At 44.0% G+C, this 20,684-nt stretch overlaps 1 protein-coding gene across 1 annotated transcript in view; it reads right to left on the bottom strand.

The window, feature by feature from the left end:
* Positions 1–1,334: 1,334 nt before the first annotated feature.
* The window catches only part of IMPA1 (inositol monophosphatase 1), a 31,526-nt gene continuing 12,176 nt past the window's right edge, over positions 1,335–20,684 (bottom strand). The window contains exons 5-9 of the mRNA XM_077270774.1: positions 13,329–13,374; positions 7,219–7,327; positions 5,327–5,435; positions 4,752–4,903; positions 1,335–1,936 (exon numbers count right to left, since the gene is read on the bottom strand). Coding sequence (XP_077126889.1) covers positions 1,815–1,936; positions 4,752–4,903; positions 5,327–5,435; positions 7,219–7,327; positions 13,329–13,374 — 538 coding nt within the window. The 3' untranslated portion in view covers positions 1,335–1,814. The remainder of the gene's footprint in view (positions 1,937–4,751; positions 4,904–5,326; positions 5,436–7,218; positions 7,328–13,328; positions 13,375–20,684) is intronic.

Here is a 20,684-nt window from a genome sequence, read left to right as displayed (position 1 = left end):
TGTAAGAGCAGATCACAGCGGTGACGTCACCGCTGTGATCTGCTTTCACTTTACGGCGGCACTCAGTCAGAGCGGGAAGCAGACGGCTAGGGACCTGACGGACACCGGAATGTGAGTATGTACGGTTTTTTTTTTTTACTTTTACGATGGTAACCAGGGTAAACATCGGGTTACTGAGCGCGGCCCTGCGCTTAGTAACCCGATGTTTACCCTGGTTACCCGGGGCCTTCGGCATCGTTGGTCGCTGGAGAGCTGTCTGTGTGACAGCTCTCCAGCGACCACACAACGACTTTCCAACGATCACGGCCAGGTCGTATCGCTCGTCGTGATCGTTGGAAAGTTGCAGAGTGTGACAGTACCCTTAGTCACAAAACAGGAGAGACATAGCATGCACACAATATAGCATAGCATGCTCCATATGTGTCTCACTTATCATTCTACATGTCTCTCTCCCATACAATGCCCGGCCATTCACTGCAGACCTGGATCTCCTTCTTATCTTACTGAGGGATGAGTCACAGACAGCTCTGCACAGACAATGCTGCTCCATACATAAACACCACATGTCTTCACTTTTCCTCCAGTCCACCATGCTGCTGAGCCCACTGTGTTCTGCTCTTTTGTAAACTCTAGCTGTGTTTCTGATGCAGTAACTGCTGGTGATAGCACATCACAGGGCAGTCACACACAAAATGGCTCTGCCCTGTGATGCTGCTCTTCATTCTGCCCCAGGGATATTAGACCACCCAAAAGGGGAAGGAAATGCTGATGTCAGCAGATACTGCCCAGATTTTCCAGCTAACAGTAAAGCTGGTAAGTCTTACTATAGCTGCTTGAGGTCTAAAACGGAAAATGCTCCTCCTAGTGGTCAATATATATATTTGTAAGAAAATATATAATATTTTTCACATAGAAATGTGTGCAAACATTGCGTTAATACATTTTATTTACTATTTTAAGCTTAATTTCACAAAAAAACAAACTACAAAAAAACTGGTGGCACCTTCCCTTTAACGAGTCGTGCAATATGACTTAGGATAAAACACAGAAACACCGTGTCTGCAAATTGAGATACTGATTTGGCTTTTATCCTAAGTCATATTGCATGACTCGTTAAAGGGTTGATTGTGACTTGTAGGATCGCTACTTCCAACAGGTGGCGCTATAGAGTTAAGTCCTCTTTTTCTCAGAAGAGGCAATTTGCATATTTAATTTCCCAGAGGAGCATTGCACGGCGAATAAGCCTCCTTACCTTGACAAGCCAGCTGGTATGTTACTCTACATAAGGAGAAACCTTACCCCTTAGACCTCAATTTTTCTAGTAAGACTTTTTGAACTCAGAGGGACAAATATTTTACTTTTTTAAAGAAAAATACAGACCCCTGCATTTAAGAGTCATCTACCCTTAACCAAAGTCCAAGTGCTGTAGGAATGTCCAACTGACAAAGACCAGTAATCATTGGGCACAGGAGCCCAGGGCATAAATAATGAAGTTCTTGTAAAATTCTGTACATGGAGCTGGAATTGTTCTTTAGAGGGAGTTATTCAATAGAAAAAAACAACAGCAGCAAGGGCAGTAAAACTACTCCTCATTACCTGCTATCCCAGCAATGGTCCTCCTGTCTCTGGGTGCAGGCGACACATGCACGCCATTAGTAAATAAGTGGTGGCTGCAGTGGTCACCTGTCCTACTAATGCCAACATAGCTCAGCTCTGTGGAATCGGTAAAATATGGCATGTGATCATGCCAGAAAGTAGATAGCTCCAAAATGGCTTATTCTGAAATGAAGTGCATATACAATCAACACATTTCTTTACTCCTTCTTGCCATCGTCCCGCTCCAGTGGTATGATCTGAAGTTCTTTGGCGATTCGTTCTCCAATTTCCTTACTGCTTGCTGCAATTACTCTTCGAGACATCATGTCAAAAGGCCCTCCTGCAAGACATATGGACAGAAGTGGCTGAAAAGCTTTTAAAATGTTTTTAAAATTACTTTGCATCATCAGAAACTGCAATAGAAGATAGTCCCGAGCTACGTGGCGACAGCTATCGAGCAACCAGAGATCGCCGCGTGTTGCTGCTACATTGCAGATCAATACAAGTGAATAGGGTCGCATTGCAACAAACAAGTCGCATGAAGTCCAACCACATCGGAATTTTTAACTCCCTTTTTGTCCCAGTACCCTTGGAGTCACAATAGGACACCATTCACTTGTATTAGGCTGCGACGTAGCAGCAACATATATTAAACTATGAATAAGTGACACAGCAAAGTCGCCATGTAGCCCCCGGCTGTATATTCACATGTTTAAAAGGAGACTATTCAAAATCAAAGCACCTGGATACCCAAGTATAGGTACAAAGCAGGGTATTGTAACCATACTTCAGTGTATACATACATACAATCTACATACAGTACAGACCAAAAGTTTGGACACCTCATTTAAAGATTTTTCTGTATTTTCATGACTATGAAAATAGTAAATTCACACTGAAGGCATCAAAACTATGACTTAACACATGTGGAAGTATATACTTAACAAAAAAGTGTGAAACAACTGAAATTATGTCTTATATTCTAGGTTCTTCAAAGTAGCCACCTTTTGCTTTGATGACTGCTTTGCACACTCTTGGCATTCTCTTGATGAGCTTCAAGAGGTAGTCACCGGGAATGGTTTTCACTTCACAGGTGTGCCCTGTCAGGTTTAATAAGTGGGATTTCTTCCCTTATAAATGGGGTTGGGACCATCAGTTGTGTTGTGCAGAAGTCTGGTGGATACACAGCTGATAGTCCTACTGAATAGACTGCTAGAATTTGTATTATGGCAAGAAAAAAGCAGCTAAGTAAAGAAAAACGAGTGGTCATCATTACTTTAAGAAATGAAGGTCAGTCAGTCCGAAAAATTGGGAAAACTTTGAAAGTGTCCCCAAGTGCAGTGGGAAAAAACATTAAGCACTATAAGCACTACAAAGAAGCTGGCTCACATGAGGACCGCCCCGGGAAAGGAAGACCAAGAGTCACCTCTGCTTCTGAGGATAAGTTTATCCGAGTTACCAGCCTCAGAAATCGCAGGTCAACAGCAGCTCAGATTAGAGACCAGGTCAATGCCACACAGAGTTCTAGCAGCAGACACATCTCTACAACAACTGTTAAAGGGAACCTGTCACCTGAATTTGGCGGGACCTTTTTTCGGTCCGATGGGCGGTGTTTTCGGGTGTTTTATTCACCCCTTCCTTTCCTGCTGGCCGCAATATTGCCTTGAAGTTGATTCGCTTTCCTCCGTAGATCAGGCCTGCGCAAGGCAATCTTGCTTTGCGCACGCGCAGTATGCTTTGCCCAACTGCGGGCAAAGCCGAAAAGCATTAGTGCGCCGGAGCACTATGTCCCGGAAAACAGCGAAATACTTCCGGGACATAGTGCGCCGGCACATGCGCACTAATGCTTTTCGGCTTTGCCCGCAGTTGGGCAAAGCATACTGCGCGTGCGCAAAGCAAGATTGCCTTGCGCAGGCGTGATCTACGGACGAAAGCGAATCAACTTCAAAGCAATATTGCGGCCAGCGGGAAAGGAAGGGGTGAATATAACACCCGAAAACACCGCCCATCGGACCGAAATAAAGGTCCCGCCAAATTCAGATGACAGGTTCTCTTTAAGAGGAGACTTTGTGTAGTAGGCCTTCATGGTAAAATAGCTGCTAGGAAACCACTGCTAAGGACAGGCAACAAGCAGAAGAGACTTGTTTGGCCTAAAGAACACAAGGAATGGACATTAGACCAGTGGAAATCTGTGCTTTGGTCTGATGAGTCCAAATTTGAGATCTTTGGTTCCAACCACCATGTCTTTGTGTGACACAGAAAAGGTGGAAGGATGGACTCTACATGCCTGGTTCCCACCGTGAAGCATGGAGGAGGAGGTGTGATGGTGTGGGAGTGCTTTGCTGGTGACACTGTTGGGGATTTATTCAAAATTGAAGGCATACTGAACCAGCATGGCTACCACAGCATCTTGCAGCGGCATGCTATTCCACCCGGTTTGCGTTTAGTTGGACCATCATTTATTTTTCAACAGGACAATGACCCCAAACACACCTCCAGGCTGTGTAAGGGTTATTTGACCAAGAAGGAGAGTGATGGGGTGCTACGCCAGATGACCTGGCCTCCACAGTCACCAGACCTGAACCTAATCAAGATGGTTTGGGGTGAGCTGGACCGCAGAGTGAAGGCAAAAGAGCCAACAAGTTCTAAGCATCTCTGGGAACTCCTTCAAGATTGTTGGAAGACCATTCCCGGTGACTACCTCTTGAAGCTCATAAAGAGAATGCCAAGAGTGTGCAAAGCAGTCATCAAAGCAAAAGGTGGCTACTTTGAAGAACCTAGAATATAAGACATAATTTCAGTTGTTTCACACTTTTTTGTTAAGTATATAATTCCACATGTGTTAATTCATAGTTTTGATGCCTTTGGTGTGAATGTACAATTTTCATAGTCATGTAAATACAGAAAAATCTTTAAATGAGAAGATGTGTCCACCAAACTTTTGGTCTGTACTGTAGATACATATCTCTATATTCAGGGGTGTACATAGAAATCATGGGGCCCCAAAAGTTCTAATTGGGCCCGCTCTCTGAGAAATAACACAAAACAGTTAAAGAAGTGATGCTCCAAAATAGTTAATTTACGAAGAATGCAAGTACTTACTAAACAAACATGTCAGAAAGGTCATGAGGTTCGGACTTCATGCACATACAGACCTTTTGCATCCAGGACAAGTCCTCCAGCCTCTGTAACAATAACTGATGCAGCTGCCACATCCCAGCAATGGATTCCCATCTCATAATAAGCATCAGCGCCTCCTGTGGCCACCAAGCACATATCTACAGCAGCTGTCCCCACGGCCCGGATACTAGCGGGTACAAGAATAGGTAGATTACGGATTTAAATGCCAATTATCCCTTTAGCATCCCGTGATGAATACATTAGTCATAGAGACGATCCCAGTGCACGGAGTGGGCTCATGAGGTGCGCCAAAGGTCAAATAGGAAACTGATTAACACTGAATACAGTATATAGTATTAGCGATATGGACGATTGTAGGTTTAAGTATTTTAGTGGGCCTAAAAATTAAAGAATAAATAAACAATTTTTTAAAATATACCGTACGTTAAAAAAAATAAAAATGTTTAGATATGAAAATTCAAATCGCCCTCCTTTTCCCTGGTTACAAAGAAATTGAATACAATAAAGCTACCAAAACATGTACTACATACAAAATTAGATAAAAAAACGCAACAACATCATCACAACACACACACGTATCAATAATTACCCATGTATCGGAATACACAGCAGTCTCTCCATGTTGGACAGAACAATTTTCATAACGTCAGGGTCACGATTTGATCCCAGTTCTGTAATAATCATTGACTTTGTGATATCTAGAAAGTAAGACACCCAAAAATTTAATTTTCTTTGTAAACCAACTGCAAATAGTTGGAAAAAAATATTCATAACTAAGTTATAACTACACCCCGCTCCCCACCAAACTATATACAGGGATAGCTGCTAAATTTCAATTTAAACAATTACTTCCATCCATATGGATCTTTGTTTTCCCAGAACTCAGGAGCAAAAACAAACTATTTCTATACATGCCTCAACATTGAGATTGCAAGAAGGTAAAGTCATGGAATTATGATCATCACAGGATGGATAGACATCTTACTTATATGCAAAGAATGAAAAAAAAATGGAAACAAATTTTTCAAAACATTTCAAATTTATTCAGTATGCACTATGAGTGCCACGTGCAGAAATCCCTGAACTTACAGCCTTGGCAGCTTTCAGTATGGTAAATGGTTGTCAGAGGAACGTTCTGCAATGCATGATGCTCACAACACCAGGCTCTCCATGCATGTGCTGCGACAGTGACATAGCTGCAACACATGCACCTGCGTCGCCGATCAGCCGAGCGATCCGAGAAGCAGGGTTCTCTCTGCAGCTTACTCAGCAAGCACTAGAGCTTGCCAAATAAGAGGGAAATCAAGCAAATCCGCTCATCTCTAGTAATGAATGACAGTCTGTTGCCCTGATCTACATGTCTCACACTGGTAATATGCCCCTTTTCATTTAAAATACGCCCTGGAGGCAGATTCTCAGGGAGATCTATGTCCGGCCCATAGATCTCACAATTACATATTTAGAAGAAAAAAAAACACACACATGGATTTCTCAGGAATAAGACTTTGGATCGCAAATATCAAGGTATCATTTTATTTCAACTTTCTATGATGGCTTAGGAGGTTTGATCCTACAGATAGATTGCATTAGGGCTCAGACTGTTCTGCAACCGGCTGTCTGTCCGAGATCAGACCGCAATGCATGGCCTCGGCTCTCCTGACCCAAGAAATACATGAAGCTGTCAATCTTCATTAGCGGTCCGTGTTCAGGCTTCTAAATGAGCCTTTATATAGAGCAAATTCAGCATCAATTAGTAACCAATTCTTGACCATGAAACCCAAATAAATTACCAAAGTATAAAAAGGAAGGACCAAAATATGAAGGACCAAAAAAGTACAGAAAAAACAAACAAACTATAAATTTCTCTTACAGCGAATAATATTGCAGATAATGCTCATATACAAATATAGAGATTTTATTAAATATACAAGTGCTAAAGAAAAAGAATGTTAAAAACAAGCCATCAAAAGCCAGTGTGATCAATGGTAAGTCTCACAATGGCATATCAATTAAGGAAGTATAAATTACACCAGTAAGGGCACAACAGGAAGGGACAATTTAAACAAACATGATGCAAGGATTTAGAAATCCATGATTGTAATATGAATAGCTGAATACCTAGAAAAACCAAAACAAATATTAAATAGACCTACGTCAAGGTAAAGGAGCAGGATTAACCACACCAGCACCAAAACTCCCATAAACAACCCATAGATTGTGAGCCCTCGCGGGCAGGGTCCTCTCTCCTCCTGCATCAGTTATGACTTGTATTGTTTAAGATTATTGTACTTGTCTTTATTATGTATACCCCTCCTTACATGTAAAGCGCCATGGAATAAATGGCGCTAATAAATAATAATAATAATAATAATATGAAAGGCCAATTATAATACCCACCGCACACCATAGTTAGTGGGCCATATGACACACAGTACCCCAAAAGTTATTATCAAGCTTATCAATTTATAAAGCGGTACTTACCCTTCTGTCCAGAGATCTGCAATTTCTGGCCATTACAATAAGCCCCGTTTCCTCTTCTGCCAGTGTACATCTTGTCTTCTACACAGCTGTATACAACGCCAAATTCAACCTAGAAGTAGTCAAAAGATAGACGGCCATGTCACAAAACATGCTCTGCTTTCCTAGATTCATCACATCGATGTCAGTGGTTAAAAGGAATCACATCCCCAGGAAATGTTACCTGTCCAGGATGGTGGAAAAGAAAAACCACACGTACATTCCCAAACCCCTACTGCTATTCTTCTGCCTGGGGTCCCCTGCCTGCTTTCTATTGTAGAGGAATGTTCATGTGGCTGCTGCAGACAATCACTGACCGCTGCGCCTATTGTACGGCTGCAGCAATCAAGTGCCCAACCCCGCTGGAAGACGAAGCTCGAATACTGGGGAAAGGGCATCTGTGCAAAGTTAGAAAAGGAACGATGGAGCATCCACGAGATAATTAGGTAGTTTATATTTTACATCATACTGTCTTACAAACATTCAATATATTGTAGGGTATAAAATAACTGCTTACTACTAGAAAACTCGCTCTAAAATATAACTTTTATTCAGATAATGCTAAAAACAACCTAAATGCCTACTCAATGAAGGCGACACCGTGTGCGCAAAGAAAACACAAAAAAAGTGTAAAATATATATATATATATATATATAAACTGTACAGGGTTGTCTACCACCCAAGGGAGTCTACAGTAGTGATAGCATATAGCCTCGGGGTTAAGAGTAGTACTCCGAAGATACTTTTGTAGCTCATAAAACAATCTCTGCTCAGAGGATAATATGCAGAGTATAGCCCCTGCCAACACGAAGCCACAAAAATTACCCTACGGTCCTGGGTACCATCTAGAGAGTATAGGATATGTCATAAGGTGATCTATGATAGTGCACCATCCATCACATTCTTACTCAGCTGAGGTGCCGAAATGAGTGATGTAATCCTGCGTTTGTACCTGTCTGAACACCTATCTAGATGCGGAGTTTGGCACCCTAAGATGACGAGAGATGGCGCCCCGCTCGTACGTCGGCTATCCCTTTACTCCTATCTGACCCTAAGAAGACGTTTAGGCTTCTTTCACACTAGCGTCGGCCCGACGTGCCGACGCGCGTTGTGAAAGTGAATGCCCGACGTGGGCAGCAGAAGCAGTCTTACGACGCTTCCGCTGCCCCATTGTAATGTCCGGGGAGGTGGGGGCGGAATTTAGGCCGCGCATGCGCGGTCGAAAATGGCGGACACGGCGTGCAAAAAAAATTACATGTAATGTTTTTTTGTGCCGACGGTCCGCCAAAACACGACGCAACCGTCGCACGACGGTTGCGACGTGTGGCCATACGTCGCAATGCGTCGCTAATGCAGACAACTTTGCAGGATGCATTTTTTTCTCCTAAATGACGCATTGCGACGTATTCAAAACAACGCTAGTGTGAAAGTAGCCTTAGTCAGAAAAAGAGGGGCAGATGGCCTGTATCCAATATGTATACACAGTGGTACCAAAAATAGAAAAAAAAGAAAAAAATATATAATAAAAGGAGATAGTTCAGACAAGTGCAATTTATTCATACTAGATACCAGGGATAAATACCCCCATATTCATTGTAGTACCAGGGAAGAATTAATATTGATATACCGGTATCTGAATGTTACTTAGCACGGAGTCAACATATGATTATTTTAAAAATACAAATATCCGATGCATAAGATACCAAACAAATGTTATGTATTTTTACTGACCCTACCATGGATAACTGACAGATAACCTACTTCCAAAGTTGATGATAATCACACAATAGAAAACCATGGTACGGGACAGATCTAAATATAGAGGTAAATATACATATTCAAAAAAGTCACATGCTGTTAAGTGCCAATGCATAGGATAATTAACTCACACACACAGAAAAAGATATTCCTTCATAGAAAGATGTTTCCTATGGCCACGCTAGGAAACCACCGGTCATTATTTTTTATATGCTGACAGATAAAGAATCCAATACTGGATCAATCCTACAGATATAGTTCCACTGATCTGTCCATTCGTGGTCCAGCATCCAAGCGATTCGAGGCCATGATACATCAAACAAACTCCTTAGTCGCTCTCAACGCATTTCCCCTTGAAAACAGGTTCATCAGGAGACACCGATAACATGGCAGTGGAGAATTGTCCATATGATGAGCCTGCCTAAACGTCTTCTGACTAAACGTCTTCTTAGGGTCAGATAGGAGTAAAGGGATAGCCGACGCACAAGCGGGGGCGCCATCTTAGGTTGCCAACCTCCGCATCTAAGTAGGTGTTCAGACAGGTACAAACGCAGGATTACATCACTCATTTCGGCACCTCGGCTGAGTAAGAATGTGATGGATGGTGCACTATCATAGATCACCTTATGACATATCCTATACTCTCTAGATAGTACCCATGTTCGCAGGGGCTATACTCTGCATATTATCCTCTGAGCAGAAATTTACATCATACGGGACAAGTTCTGGTGGAAAAAAATAAAAAATTTCACGGATTAACTACAGGATTTGCTGATATTCAATTGACCACATATATACCATCTGTTAGAGTTGGCATGAATCGATTTGCAGGACCCAGTCCGCCAGCCGGATGGGAGCCCTGGGAAACACCGCTTATCTGCCAACATCCGCGGCTCTTCTTTTGATTACCCAGCCTGGTGGGACGTCACCTGTGCATCACTCCAGGACAGCTAATCAAAAGAGCCGCGGATCCTGGTAAGCATGAGATGGATTGGCTTATTCTCTCAATAACCGATATAATGGCCAGAAGTTGGAATAACCACTTTTCTAAGTGTTAAAACTCTGGACGCTCACAGTCTCGCAGTGCAGGTTATCTAAGGGCACACACAGGAAGGTATTGGCTGGAATGTGGATGAAAAATCAAATATTAGATGGTTCATAAGAATAATCTAAGAGGCGGGCTAAACTGGCAGACTACCGCGGTCACTTTAGCAGTAGCAAGTCATCAACCACATCTGGCCAATCATGCCATACACTTGTAGTTTCAGCCCAAAAAATAAATAAATTAAAGGGAAAAAAAAAATCCAACATGACAGATCACTTTACTTTGTAGAATCAGGCCAATGATCACGAATTATCAGAGGCGTCTTCATCTTAGGTGTACTGACAGCTTTATACACCTGCCTGTTCAGGGCAATAACAAAGGTCTTTATTAAGCTCCCCCTAGTTGTGGCTTCACACAATATTACTTTGCGGTCTTAACCGACTGAAGAAAAAAAAAAAGTCACATGTGAAAAAAATAATATAAAAATTTATATTATATTATACACGTTGGCTCTCCTTCAAAGTTTTACTCCAAGATATTGCAAATTGTCTCTTCAGAGAGGAACAGGACTAGAATGTAGTTAAAGGGTCGACATTGACTGTTAGGATTGCTACTTCCAATAGGTGGCACTAGAGTTCTAGTCCTCTTCCTCCCTGAAGAGACAATTTGCTTATTTCCCAGAGGAGCATTGCGGCTTTAAGTTTAACTAGCGAATTAAAGGGTTAAGTCGCCCAAAAACATGTCTACTGCCATTGGGCTTAACAAGCAATGTATTCATCACCCTCTTCACAGATGTTTCAGAAGAATTTCTTCCATCCATCTAAACCTTAAATTCCAGTCTTTAGCTCTAAAAGTATACCTACATATTATCCTCCTGAAGGCGGCTCAGCAGAGCAAGCGCTGTACAGAAGACACACATTAAGCACTAGACTCTATACCTTAGAAATCTAAAATAATCTGCCATTCTGCAAGAAACTTCTTTCTGTTCAATATGGGTTTCTGGATTTAAAAAAAAAGGAAATGATCTACTACTTTATCTTGTAAAATTATCAGGTAATGTTTCATTGCGACTGAAACTCCTATGATTGCTGTAGGTTAAAGTGAACCTGTCAGCAGTTTTGGCCAATATATAAGATACGGCCATTACCTTTCAGGACGGATATACTGCATTGTATAATGCTGTATATAAGCCCCCAACCCAACCTGGAAGAGAAGAAGAATAACTTTTATTATACTCACCTGCGGGGCGGTCCGGTCCGATGGGTGTCGCTCTTCTTGGTCCGACGCCTCCCATATGGCGCCCTCCTGCTTGCTTCATGTGGATGACACGACCCTGCATCATCCACACAGGATCCCCAGCATCGCACTCCTGCATACTTCTCTACCCTTTTGAGGTGCCGGTAAAGGTCAAAGAGCCCCGGCACCAGCGTACTGCAGTACTTTACTATGCCCTCAACAGGGCAGAGAAGTACGCCTGCGCAGAAGCGCGATGCCGGGGAGCCTGTGTGGATGATGCAAGGTCGCGTCATCCATAAGAAGCAGGCAGGTGGGCGGCAATCATAAGATGGGAGGCGTCAGACCAAGACCACCGACAACCATCGGACCGGATCGCCCCGCAGGTGAGTATAATAAAACTTATTTTTCAGATCTTTCAGGTCGGGTTCGGGGCTAATATACAGCATTGTGACGGGGTCACCGATGGGCAGGATTTCTGATGTTCTGCCCATCTGCACGAGTTATATGCTGTTGTCAGAGATTGACAGCGGCATTTAACAGGTTAGCAGGATAGCAATTCCACCCGCACCTGTGAGAGGCACATGTGAGCTGTTTAAAACAGCTGACATGTGCCGGGAAAAGATGTGGGCTGAGGGACACAACATGCGCAGTACATGTACGACGCATGTCGTGAAGGGGTAAAAAAAAAGTATTACTGAGAAAAAAAATGTAAATGTGCATTTTCTTTACATACCAAAAAGACTTCCTCTTGTGCATTAAATACCATGAAAAACAGTATACATATACAATTTCTTGCCTGGTGCAGCTTGCAAAAAAAAAAGGCAAATCTAAACACTAACAGATCCGTGCTTTTTTTTTTCTCTTCTGCAATGTTTAACTGTTTAAAATCATAGAGAACGTATAAGTAGGCATGTAAAGGACTGAATTCACAAAGATTAACAATAATAATTTTATTTCTATTGCGCCAACATATTCTGCAGCGCTTTATATTTTAGAGGGGACTTTATAGACAATAGACATTATAGCATAACAATAATCACATAAAGCAACAAATACCGAATGAGGGCCCTGCTCGCAAGCTTACAGTCTATGAGGAAAAAGGGGAGACACGAAAAGGCTTCCCTTTTGTATCCATTGCTGACCTTGGCTATAAAAATGTGCTAAAATCATTAAAAAAAAAAAAAATCTTGCGGGAGAGAGGACCTACAATTAAAATTTGATACTATATTAAAAAGACATACAATTTCAGACACAGGGATGTAACAAAAAATAAAAATAAACAATCTCAAGATCTAGAAGGGGTAGCCTGAAACCAAAAGGCGATTCTCATACTAAATGACTGATCATAAAAGGAACATGCATTGTACAAAGTCTAAGGTGTCAGGCCTTCACAATAGACAACCACTCTATAACTGTACAACCTATATTTAAGACATGTAGATTTGGGGAGCAAACTTGTAAGTTTTGGAATTGGGAGTTGAGAGGATGGAGTGGGCCTTCTTTGTTGAATTTTAGTTTACTTTATAACATTTTAATATGTCATTAAAGAATATTGAAGAGGTGGGGGGAGGGAGAAGTGACGAGCAGGCAAGAGAGCACTCACCCCAAAAATAGACATCACCGCCCTGAAAAGGGACATAATCAATTACATCTGTTTCAGGGGTTGGCCTGGTCTGTTCTGATTGCCAGGTTCTCTCCTTTACAATGTACACTGACAGTGCGCTCTCTTTCCGACTCATCACTTCTATATAGAGCCAAAGAGGGAGCACGTTGTCAGTGTGCAATCAAATATAGTGCAAGGAGCTCATACTGAGCATATTTCAGAAATGACAACCAGCACATACTCAACAGAGCAAGGACTAACCTATTCCCTGAAACAGATGTCAATGATGACGTTTCAGTGTGGGGAAAAAAAAGTAACCACAGCCCCGGACTCCTGATGAGGATCTGTTCAAGTAACCCAGCATGCACTGGGGATTCTAAACAAAAATGACATTGGCAGTATTAAAAAATAAAGTTACCAAATCAACTCACCTGCTTATTCACTGTGAAACCGATTGATACAGCCACAAAGGGAAACCTTGACAAAACGAGAACAAACAGAACCATTAATAAGTGTTATATACAGTGTGTCACAATGTATACCGATGCACATAAACCACAATATAGTCCATTCCAGTAACATCCAGGGAGCTGGAATCATTTAACTCCTTAAGGACCATGATACTTTGGGTTTTAATGAACGAGCAATTTTGTATTTGTATTTTTCTATTGTCACATTCCACAGGCGTAAAACTTGATCTCCTGTCAATGTAAGGCTGGGTTCACATGGCGTTAATGCAGTCCGTTAACACTGCCATTAACCCCTATTATCGGGCCCATCGCCAATGCATGCCATAATCGGCATGCGCTAGCGATGTGCCGTCATTCAGTGACGGAGCCTCGGATGCGGGCTGCAGCTTCTGAGGCCCCGTCACCGCTAGCGCAGAAGAATCATCTGCACTAGCGGTATAGCATAACGCGAAGGCGTGTATGCTACAGCGTTAACGCAGCCCGTCAATGCTATGCGTTGAATGTGCTGCTTTAACGCAATGTGAACCTGGCCTAATAAGCCGATCAAATACTGCATTTTTCGGACTATGAGGTGCACTTTTTAACATGAAAACCTCTGGTTAAAAAGTGTGTACGGAGGAGAACGCTACCAAGGCATCCTTCCCAACCACAAAGGGGATCTTCGCTCTCTCCGGTTTTCTGACACTGATCTATGTGGTCGGTGCATCTATGATTTTTATGTAATTAATTTGCATTTTATTGCTTGCAAAAAGTATTTTATACAACAGAAAAACAGAACTTAATATTTGGTACAGATACCTTTGCTTGCAATTACAGAGGTCAGACGTTTCCTTTAGTCCTTGACCAAGTTTGCACACACTGCAGCAGGGATTTTGGCCCACTCCTCCATATCTTTCAGGTTTTGAAGCTGTCCCTTTTCAACATTTGAGTTTCAGCTCCCTCCAAAGATTTTCTATTGGGTTCAGGTCTGGAGACTGGCTAGGACACTCCAGGACCTTGAAATGCTTCTAATGGAGACACGCCATAGTTGCCCTGGCTGTGTGTTTCAAGTGATTGTCACGATGGAAGACCCAGCCATAACCCATCTTCAATACTCTTACTGAGGGAAGAAGGTTGTTGGCCAAAATCTCACAATACATGACCCCATCCACCCTCCCTTCAATATGGTGCAGTCATCCTGTTACCTTTGCAGAAAAGCACCCCTAAAGTATGATGTTTCCTCCACCATGCTTCATGGTTTGAATGGTGTTCTTGGGGGTTGTACTCATCTTTCTTCCTCAAAACACGGCGAGTGGAGTTGACACCAAAAAGTTCTATTTTGGTCTCATCTGACCACATGACCTTCTCCCATGCCTCCTCTGGATCATCCAGGTGGTCATTGGCGAACTTCAAACGGGCCTGGACAAGTGCTGGAGTGAGCAAGCTGGTGGAACGTGTGTGCCCTGCAGGTGTCACGGGGAAATTAGGTGGGCGAGAGCTAATAACCCGGGCCCCTGCAATTTCCCTCAGACTAGGGAAATGCTGACTGACCCTCTACCTGAAGTTTACACTGATGTTGTGCATGACCAGGCCTCGAACCTCACCCTGCCTCCTGTTACAACCCTAGGGTGAAAACCTCCACACTCCACCCGGTGAATGCAATAGACCAATACCCACAGTTAGCACAAACAAGGATAAAGGAAAATATACACCACGCCGCAGTCACTCAGGAATACACTATAAATGTGCAGGGCAAAATAAACACAAATATAGGAAGGAGTAAATAAGACAAAGGAAAATACACCACCAGTAACGATTCTCCAACAACCAGCTCTCCACTCCAGACCGAGATAACAACGCAAGACAGAAGCTATAATCGGCGACGCCCAATGATCAGGAAAGCTATTTAAAGGCAATGGGCATGGCCCAGCTTCCAATCCGAGGATCAGGTAAATTAACCCCGGAAGACCTAGACAAAATCTAGCCGATGCCAATGAGCAAATAGTGGTCAAAAGCGGAACTACAGCTGTCTGTTGGATGACCTGGTCTGAACGGCGTCCGACATGACAGTACCCCGCCTTCTACGAGGGACCCCAGGGCCCTCACGGCTTATAGGACCCGGCTTGTCCGGACGGCGACGATGAAAAAAACTGACCAGCCGATCCGCATGAACGTCCGAGGCTGGTACCCAGGACCTCTCCTCAGGCCCATAACCACACCAGTGTACCAAATACTGTAAAGTGCGACGCACTACACGAGAGTCAACCACCTTAGAGACTTCAAATTCCAGGTTACCATCCACCAAAACTGGAGGTAGCATAGGCACCGCGTCCACAGAACCCACCACCTTCTTCAGAAGAGACCTGTGGAACACGTTGTGTATCTTATACACCGTAGGGAGCTCCAGTCGGTACGCTACTGGGTTAATGACGGCGGTGACCCTAAATGGACCAATAAACCTTGGACCCAATTTAAGGGATGGTATCTTGAGTCTTATGTTTTTTGTGGATAACCACACCCAGTCATCCACACTCAGGTCCGGACCTGGCACACGCCTACTGTCAGCCACACGTTTGTACCTGGCACCCACACTCAACAGGCGCTGTTTAACTCTCCTCCAAACTGACGACAATTGTGCTCCTAACTGGTCCTCCTCCGGAACGCCGGAAGAGCACCTCTGACTCAAAGTACAAAATTGAGGATGTAGCCCGTAAACACAAAAAAACGGAGACTCCCCCAGATGACTCCTGGCGGTGATTATTAATGGCAAACTCAGCCAAAGGAAGAAAGGTAGACCACTCCTCCTGGTTATCAGAGACAAAACAGCGTAGGTACTGTTACAAATTTTGGTTCATACGCTCAGTCTGACCATTTGACTGAGGATGAAACGCCGAAGAATGGGACAACTTGATCCCCAGCCGTGAGCAAAATGCTTTCCAAAATTTTGCCACAAACTGAGACCCCCTATCAGACACGATGTCAGACGGAACCCCATGAAGTCTGACCACCTCCTGCACAAATACCTGAGCCAGAGTCTTAGCGTTAGGCAACGAAGGCAAAGACACAAAGTGCGACATTTTTGAAAACCGATTAACAATCACCAAGATGACCGTATTCCCAGCTGATGACGGCAAATCAGTGATGAAATCCATGGAGATTTCCGTCCATGGCTTACTAGGTACCTCAAGAGGAAGTAGTGTGCCAACAGGACGGGAGCGGGGCGTCTTAGCCCTAGCGCACGTGGTACAAGCTGACACGTATGAGACCACATCCTGTCGGATCTTGGGCCACCAAAACCGACGTGACACCAACTCCAAGGTACCTCTAACCCCTGGGTGGCCAGCCAGGACAGCATCATGATGCTCCGCCAAAACCTTTAAGTGGAGATGAAGCGGTACAAAAGATTTGTTGATGGGAAGCTCAGATGGTACCTCCTCCTGAGCCTTGGCAATCTCAGCCTCAACCTCGGTAGTGAGAGCCGAAACCACAACACCCTTTTGGAGAATGGGTACTGGGTCTTCCCGAGGTTCTCCCCCGGAAAACACCTGGACAGAGCATCCGCCTTAGTGTTTTTAGACCCCGGTCTGTAAGTGACAACAAAATTGAACCGCGTGAAAAACAATGCCCAGCGAGCCTGCCTGGGGGACAGACGCTTGGCTGACTCCAAATACAGCAGATTCTTATGATCGGTAATAACCGGAACCTGATGTACCGACCCCTCCAAGAAGTGTCGCCATTCCTTAAAGGCTAACTTAATAGCCAACAACTCCCTGTTGCCGATATCGTAGTTACGTTCGGCGGACGACAGTTTCTTGGAGAAATAGGTGCACGGACGCAAACCACTCAAAGATGAGCCTTGAGATAGTACCGCCCCCACACCAACCTCAGACGCATCGACTTCCACAACAAAGGGTTTTGATACGTCTGGCTGCAACAAGAATGGGGGCTGAAACAAAACTGTTCTTAAGAAATTCAAATGCGCGCACAGCAGCCTCAGGCCAAACGGAGAAATTGGTACCCTTTTTAGTCATGTCAGTTAGCGGTTTAGCAATGATGGAAAAATCCTTGATAAATTTCCTATAGTAGTTAGAAAATCCAAGGAACCGCTGAAGTGCTTTCAGGTTATCAGGACGTTCCCAATGCAGCACCGCTTGCACCTTAGCGGCGTCCATTTTAAAACCAGAAGCAGACACAATATAACCCAAGAACGGCAACTCTTGAACAGAAAATACACATTTCTCAAGTTTAGCATACAGCTTATTCTCTCTGAGAAGCTGTAACACCTGCCTGACATGATCTAAATGAGCATCACGGTCGCAAGAATATATGAGAATGTCATCTAGGTACACTATAACGAATTTCCCCAAAACATGCGAGAACACATCATTGATGAAATGTTGGAACACTGCAGGTGCGTTAGTCAACCCAAATGTCATCACCAAATTTTCAAAATGACCCTCAGGGGTATTAAAAGCCTTCTTCCACTCATTTCCTTGACGGACTCTTATGAGGTTGTACGCCCCCTGAGGTCAAGCTTGGTAAACCACTTAGCACCTGCCACCTGGTTGAACAAGTCTGGTATCAGTGGCATAGGGTATGGATCACGAACCGTAATCTGGTTCAGCTCCCTGAAATCCAAATACGGGCGTAATCCGCCATCTTTCTTCTTCACGAAGAAGAACCCTGCTGCCACCGGCGAGGATGACTGCCTGATGTGCCCTTTGCTCAAGCTTTCTGCAATATAATCTTTTAACGCTTGTCTCTCCGGACCGGAGATGTTGAACATCCTTGCTTTAGGTAATTTGGCCCCTGGTTTAAACCTGATAGAACAGTCATAGGGACGATGTGGCGGCAACTCTGAACAACCCTTCTCAGAGAACACATCCACAAAATCCAGAAGTGACTCCGGAACGCTTGAAGTCACCGCAGCCACACATGTGGCCAGGCAATTCTCCTGGCAGAACTCGTTCCACTGAATTATGTCCTGAGTTTTCCAGTCAATTACCGGGTTGTGCATAGACAACCAAGGAAAACCCAAAACCACCTGAGCAGGAAGATTCCTGAGCACCTTACAAGTAACCCGCTCGGAATGTAGAACCCCAATGTGGAGTTTCACCTCAGCCACAAATTCAGTAATCTCCTCCTGAGAGAGAGGAGCTGCATTGATGGTGACCACGCGGATAGGATGAGACAGTTTCTCAATCTTAAAACCTGCTGTGCGCGCAAACTCCTCATCAATGAGATTTGTGGCTGAACCACTATCCACAAAAACAGTAATTGGCAGCTCACTGCCAGCGATAAAAACCTTAGCAGGGAGCATGCATTGAGAAACCACCATGGAGGATATACATAAGCTCAGATTGGTCTCCTCCACACCCTCTGAGCTCAGAAGTTTTCCGCCGTTGCGTTTTTTTTAGTCAGCAGAGGACAGATGTTAATAAAATGACCAATTTTACCACAGTAAAAACAGGCTCCCTGCTTCCTGATCTCTGGGGCTCGACGCTTTACATGTGACACCCCTGCGATTTGCATAGACTCCGTGGGCTCACCTGCAGCAACCTCACGTGTACCTAAACCTTCACCCACAGGCGGTGTCTCATGCTCCCCTGACGCAGACGGCGATCAATGCGGACAACCAAACTCATAGCGGAATCTAGAGAAGCAGGAGTCTCGTACATCAGAAGGGCTTTTTTAACCCTTCCAGAAACCCCATGAATAAACTGACTCCGCAATGCTGGATCATTCCATTGGGTATAGATCGCCCAGCGGCGGAATTCAGAACAGTAATCCTCTGCTACTCGCTCCCCCTGGCGAATAGAGCGTATCTTAGATTCTGCCAGAGCCATTCTGTCAGGTTCATCGTAGATTTTCCCAAGAGAAGAAAAAAAACTCTCCACAGAGTCAAATGCAGCAGAATCAGACGGCAAAGAAAACGCCCATGCTTGGGGATCCCCACTTAACAATGACAACACCAGGCCCACACGCTGAGCCTCATTACCCGAGGAGATCGGGCGCATACGGAAATATAGTTTGCAAGCTTCACGAAAAGAAACAAATTTACTGCGTTCCCCAGCAAATTTTTCAGGCAAAGGAAATTTAGGCTCAGCAACTCTTTCTGTCGCTCTAGCTTGCACATTAGATACTGCTAGTCCCTGTTGCTGTACTGCCCCCCTCAACTCCGTGACCTGTAGGGACAGTGCCTCCAACTGGCGGGTTATGGAAGTCATGGGATCCATGACAAAACACAAAAAAAAAAAGAAACCCCCTTTTTTTTTTTGTTTTTTGTTGGGCCGATTATAATGTCACGGGGAAATTAGGTGGGCGAGAGCTAATAACGCGGGCCCCTGCAATTTCCCTCAGACTAGGGAAATGCTGACTGACCCTCTACCTGAAGTTTACACTGATGGTGTGCATGTCCAGGCCTCGAACCTCACCCTGCCTCCTGTTACAACCCTAGGCTGAAAACCTCCACCGGCGTCTCTATGAAGCGGCTAGCATAGCGGTTACCATGGGAACTCTCCCTATGCTTCCCGCCTCTTGACGCTGGATGTGACGTTGGGCGGCGGCTGTCCCCGCCCCCATGCGCTCATGGACGCGCCCAGTGTTAACCACTCCCCTTCCCTCTGCATTGGTGGTTGTTAGTCTAAGGGATATATTTAAGCCGGCGTTTTTGGCATAATGACACACTGCCCCCTGAGGAAGCAGCGGCGAAACGCGCGTTGGGGTACCTGAGCTGTGGCATTTGGCATCCGATGGGTAAGACAGGCTGGTTGCTTTATTACATGCACTCACTGCACTTTAGTTTTAGCCTTATGGCTTAATTATTGCACTAATCAGCCCCATATGGTCTTTTACCCAGCTTTATAGGTTTTGTCCTTGAGGTTCCCCCTTTTTTTCATATTTATACGTGTGGGTATTTGGAACGCTCTCTTGTTATGGATAGCCTGCTATGCCAGTTTTTTGCATCATTCATCTTTAGATCTGTCCAATAGCTGTGGTACTATCTATATACCTTTTATGTGACTTTCTTCATATATTTGTGTGCCTTGTTTTTTCTGTATAATTAATAAAGAGTGTTATATTTTTATATTATTTTGTCTTGGCACCTATTATTATATTCTTACTATTCTATAGTGTGGAATGTACAAACTCCAAGGTTGTTTTCGTATGGTTTCTATTGCTGTTTGGGAGTATTCCGATTTAATATGGTCTTTTTTGATCGGTTCTGGTATGCTACTATAAACCTCAACCCTCCACCCGGTGAATGCAATACACCAATACCCACAGTTAGCACAAACAAGGATAAAGGAAAAAATACACCACGCCGCAGTCACTCAG

Source organism: Ranitomeya variabilis, chromosome 6, assembly GCF_051348905.1.
Source record: "Ranitomeya variabilis isolate aRanVar5 chromosome 6, aRanVar5.hap1, whole genome shotgun sequence".
NCBI classification, from domain to species: domain Eukaryota; kingdom Metazoa; phylum Chordata; class Amphibia; order Anura; family Dendrobatidae; genus Ranitomeya; species Ranitomeya variabilis.
Note: the sequence above shows the minus strand (reverse complement) of the source record. Positions and strands in the feature narration are given on the sequence as shown.